Source organism: Vombatus ursinus, unplaced genomic scaffold (assembly GCF_900497805.2).
Source record: "Vombatus ursinus unplaced genomic scaffold, bare-nosed wombat genome assembly UNPS02014806.1, whole genome shotgun sequence".
Classification (NCBI taxonomy): domain Eukaryota; kingdom Metazoa; phylum Chordata; class Mammalia; order Diprotodontia; family Vombatidae; genus Vombatus; species Vombatus ursinus.
The window spans coordinates 641991-647372 of record NW_020954584.1 but is presented as its reverse complement, the minus strand read 5'-3'; the positions used below and the strand labels follow the sequence as shown (position 1 = coordinate 647372).

The 5382-nt window shown below is 34.9% G+C and overlaps 1 protein-coding gene across 2 annotated transcripts; it reads right to left on the bottom strand.

The window, feature by feature from the left end:
- Positions 1-1406: 1406 nt before the first annotated feature.
- Positions 1407-4666, bottom strand: LOC114051806 (olfactory receptor 4C12-like). Of its 2 annotated transcripts, XM_027874206.1 has the most exons (2): positions 3756-4666; positions 1407-1425 (listed from the first exon to the last, which is right to left on the bottom strand). In XM_027874206.1, the coding sequence occupies exons 1-2, from the start codon at positions 4664-4666 to the stop codon at positions 1407-1409; spliced, it is 930 nt and encodes a 309-aa protein (XP_027730007.1). The 2 variants fall into 2 exon arrangements, with proteins under 2 accessions (XP_027730007.1, XP_027730008.1); XM_027874207.1 differs by lacking the exon at positions 1407-1425 and having other exon boundaries at positions 3749-4666.
- Positions 4667-5382: the final 716 nt, after the last annotated feature.

The window sequence follows — 5382 nt, the reverse complement described above, 5'->3', positions numbered from 1 at the left end:
ACAGAAAGTTTATTTCAATCCTCAAGGATTGGGTGTTCTTCCACCAGCATGCTCTGATGAAGGGAGACAAAGTACAGAGGCAAAAAGCCAGGTTAAATAACCCTAATGGGAAAATTCCCCCTCCCACCAACTGACCAATATCTGGCTTAAAATGTAAGCTTGAAAATCTACCCCCAGAGACAGAGAACTAAGAAACAGCATACATCTCCATATTTAGAACCTTAGTTTGCTGCCAAAATGAAATGATTACAATGTGATCAAGCTTGATGCTGCTGTGGCAAGGTCACTGTGACCAGAATATAACAACAGGATACAGAGGATTTCAGGGGTTTCAGTCTTGGCAAGCTTTAACTACTGATGTAGCACTGGGAGAAAAGGGGGACTATAGAAATCTATACTTATACTATTCTTCCTCCTGAACTTATCTCCAAATTCAGGATAGTCTTATCCCAAACCTTAATTACATTGAGAAGTCTTCATATGGACATTCCACTCAAGTCCTACTATCTATATACACTGTCACCTATAGGTCCCTATGACTAGTACTGAAAAAAAAAATACTCTGTGTTTCAATTTATAAAAAAAAAGGAACAAATAGTAATATCAATAATAAAGGAAAGTCAGTACAAAAGCAACTCTCCTGCTCTCTCCAATTCATTCACACTACATTGAGTATGGAGGATTATTTTTTATTGGGGATGATTTGATTGGCTAAGAGTATTATATTTTGCAGCTAGCTGTTAAGATTACATCTGTTAAAGAGAATCTTCAATGTATAATCTCCCCACTTTAGAGACAAACATACAGAGTTAAGCAGAAACCCACAAGCATCAAGATAACTCATGGTAGAGCTATATCTCAGGGTACATTTATTTTGACCTCCTTTGGATGGATTCATTAAAAGTGAAGGCTGCTGTGTTAAAGTGGAAAAATCATTAAATTGCTACTGTCAGACCAGTCACTTGGTGATCACTTTGATCAAATCATTTCACCTCTGTTAGTCCTTCCTTTTTTTGTCTGTAGGATACTAATCCTTGCAATACCCACTTCATAAAATTGTTTTAAGAGTTAAATGAAATGTGTTAGTATTACAGAAATGTAGAGGTGGTGGAGTGCACAAAGGTTGCTTGATTTAACGCTTTACCTGAAGAGAATTCCCTCTCCACAGTATTTCCTGATAATGAAGCATCTGACTGAAGACTACCAGTCCCTTCACAAACTCTGATTCCTGTCATTCTAGGCAGCCCACATCCATAAAGTTATTAATTTTTTCCTTTAATCTTTATGAAACATTGACCCATTATTCAAAGATTCATTCCCTTTATTCAAGCAAAATCAAAGACATGATGACAAAGGATGATCAAACCTTTAAGCATTTTATTACAAGGATAACGTTCCCTAAAAGTTTACTTTCCACTCAAATTGCTTCAATAAACTAAATGCAATTCTTCCCAAAAATCAATATAGCATGTACTATGTATTAGGAAATTTGTTATGGCATTAAAAATATGGGAGGAAAAGCCTCTTTTTTCAAGAACTTATTTTCTGCTGTCCTCTGATAGGGTATAGTTTCTGGTTATTTCACCATCCAGTTCTCCATCCCTTAGGAGTGATACAATTTGACAACTCCCTTTCTAAAATGCTGTGGCCAGAATGAAGCAAAATTTTCATAAACTATCTAACAGCCCATTTTTTAAGTGCCAGAGAGGGATGGATCAGGCACATTTAAAAGCCATTTTCCCAAACTGTAGTCAAACTGTAGGGACCTGCATACCTGAAAAGTAGTCCTCTCCCTCCCCAGTACTGGGGAAGAGTTATAAAGTCTTGGTTTACCTCCTCATTAAAACATCCACCAATAGGGATTGCTAGGAGAGTTCTCAATCATGTGCTGTCAGGTCAATCAGGAAGCAGACACATTTAGGGATAAAAACCATGGCCAGCTTTCATTCCCAGTTTTTAGCACAAAAGGGTGGCAAGACAATAAGACCCAAGTTGCATGGTCCTGCTAACAAAGGTTGTCTCTCTGGGATAATGGTCTTTGCTTTTCCTTTGTTCAATTTCAGTCTAAATAGATTAGATAAAGATATATAGATGTATATATCTATATGTACATTTACACATGTACATGGATATATACATGTGTATATATAGCTATATCTACATATACATATATGTTGTATACACATATACACACACAATACACATAGGCATACTGTGTGTATGTATATATGTACAAGTACACATATAGTGTGTATGTGTGTGCATGTGTTTGTGAGTATTACATAGCAATCTCTTTCTGAGTTCTATGGTTCTATGAATGAATTCACTTGTTTTATTTGCACGTCATCATTCTAACTCATCTTGACCTTACAGTTTACTGAAACTCCCAGATTTTCCCATATTGTCTAGCCACTTTTAATCCAACTCACACCAATCACAATGCTGTAAAGGTATATTCATATCATATTGCCTTGTGTGTAATCTTCCTTTCTGCCTTATTCCTAAATAATTTCTCCCTCTAGATCAGAAATCACAATAACAGTAACCTTGCTGACAATATAATTACAATCATTTGCCTTATGACTTCATTCACCATCCTGGTTCAAAAAACTCTCTGCCTAGCTTTAATTCTCCCTGTTATATAGTCTTCCCCATTAGAACATAAGCTCATTGAGGACAAGAATTATATGACTCTTTATATTTGTGATTCCACTTTTTATTTTGGTTTCTGCAATATAGTAAATGCTTATTAAATCATTTCTAATTTATTCATTATCCATACATCTTATCCAGCTGCATATTTTTAGGTCAAATGTAGTAAGTGCTCTATGGTTCAGACAACCTGGCCAACTGGTTCTCTTTAGGTGACATTACATCTCCCATCTCCATGCTATAACATAACCCTTCCCCAGTGCCAAGACTAATAGCCCTCCTAAGGTTGATCTCATAGAATTCATAGCTCTATTCAAGTATCATGTTAAGTATAATCTCCCATAGAAGATCTTTCCTGATTTCATTTTAAGTGCATCTGTCTCCGTTAGTACTTTGTTTTTACTTAACGATGTATGTATTATTTCTTCCCAGTATAATTCTAGTCCCTTAAAGGCTTAAGGATAAAGACTTTTTTTTCAATTTAGTGTCTTTGTATCCACAAAAGCTAGTATTGTCCTTAGAATATATTATATCCTAAATAATTTCTAGCTCTTTTACATATATTATTAATGTTTTTTCTAATCATGATTGCTTCATTATTCTCATGCTTTAAAATCTTTTGGTATCTTACTTTTGTCCTTCAACACATTAAGCTTCTTTCCCAGTTTTCTGTTTTCTCATCTTTGGTAAACTTGGTGATTCCCCACATTGTCTATGCTGTTCTCCAAGAGAAAGATGTAAGTGTTTAAGAGAAAGCAAAGGTCTAGGTATCACTTGAACAGAGGCCATCCAGAATGATGCTGACCAAATAATGCCCACTGTTTTGAAGTCATCCTTAACAATATTCAGAATCCACCTAAATATATCGTTCCACTCATATCTCCCACTTTTCACCTGGACCTTTTGTCTGTTGTGTTTATAAAATACATTATTACTATGGCTAAAGCATTCCACTATTATGTCCATCATTGGAAAAATAAAAAAAAAGTTTTATGTTCAATTTAGCTATCAGAAATAAAATTTGGGCAAAGAAATATTTTTTACTATTATCATTCATGTTAATATCCACTTCCAATTATTCTGTTTATTTCTTATCCTAAAGCATTCTTTGTTTCCATAATTTTCTCATGGCATTTTTAACTTCCTCATTCCTTAGTGTGTAAATTAAAGGATTTAACATAGGAGTTATCATTGTATAAAACACAGCCATGGCCTTATCAATGGGGAAGGTTGTCATAGGTCGTAGATATGCAAACATACATGGTACAAAGAACAAAATGACCACCGCAATGTGGGATACACAAGTTGAGAGAGCTTTGTGCCGCCCTTCTGAGCTGTGAGTCTTCAGGGAGTTCAGGATGATGATATAGGATATGAGAAGCATGAAAAAAGTGAGTATACACATTATTCCACTACTGGCAGCAACAAAAAGGCCAAAGGGATGGATATCAACACAAGAGAGTTTCAGCAAAGGAAAGAAATCACAAAGAAAATGGTCAATAACATTGGGACCACAGAAAGGTAGCCAGATAATGAATATAATAATTATAATGGCATGAATAAAGCCTCCCATCCAGGCCAATCCCACCAAAAGAATACATACTGATCTACTCATGATGGTCAAGTAATACAGGGGCTTACAGATGGCTACATATCTGTCATAAGCCATCACCATTAGCAGGATGATCTCAGCTCCAGCAAACAAATGTTCTGCAAAAAGCTGGGTCATACATGCATTGAAAGATATCATGTTCCTGTCAGAGAGTGAATCAACTATCATTTTGGGGCCCATGGAAGAAGAATAACAACTGTCTAAGAAGGATAAGTAGGAGAGAAAGATATACATAGGGGAACTTAGAGTCTGACTGGTTGCAATGGTGATGACAATCAGCAGATTTCCTACCAAGGTCAACAAGTAAATGAATAAAAATACCACAAAAAATATTTTCTGCATCTCTGGATTCTGTGTGAGACCCAGAAGAATGAATTCAGTCACATTATTTGCACCATCCATCTTTACATTTTTGGTGATAGTCACATAAGTGAAAATTGGTTCACCTGAAAAGAGAGAAAAAAAATTACAATTAGATATACATTGAATTAAAGAGCCAGGTAAGACAGAATCCAAATGTCAGAATTTCAATCAAATCAAGATATGATTAAGCAGCCATTAAGTAAAAACTATACCTCAAGAAGACTCCCTTCTACACCATTCCTAAATAAGGTTATTCATATTTTTTTTGTTTAATGGTCTCCAATGAATGTGAATCTGTTTCCTCATGAAGCATCACATTCCAATTGGAAATTATATAGCCTCTTTGCCTGTCTTTCTATCTTTGCTTATAGAATATAATTCTATTTTTTGTTCAAACAGAAAACATGTATAAGTAAAAAAAAAAGTTGTTCTCAGAATTCCGTTGCTGAATAAGTGGAGGAATATTACTTATAAATCCTAAATCTCCAAAACTCCAATATCAGTTCAGTATGCACCTCTACTTTTATAACTAAAATTATATAAATTCTTTGACTTTCTGTCCATGAAATAAATTATATCAACATTTACAATTCTGATCTGTTAACTGAAGAAAATGATCATCAGCGAAATGAACTTTGAACTCAAAAGAACATACATTTTGAATTTGAAGGGCATTGTATCATCATTGAGCCTAATTCCCTCAATTTACAGAAGAGGAAACTGAGAGTTCATGAAACAACACGATTATTCAAAGG

Coding starts and splice junctions, on each gene's coding strand:
- LOC114051806 (XM_027874206.1), bottom strand. CDS start 4,666: ATGGATGGTGCAAATAATGTGACTGAATTCATTCTTCTGGGTCTCACA.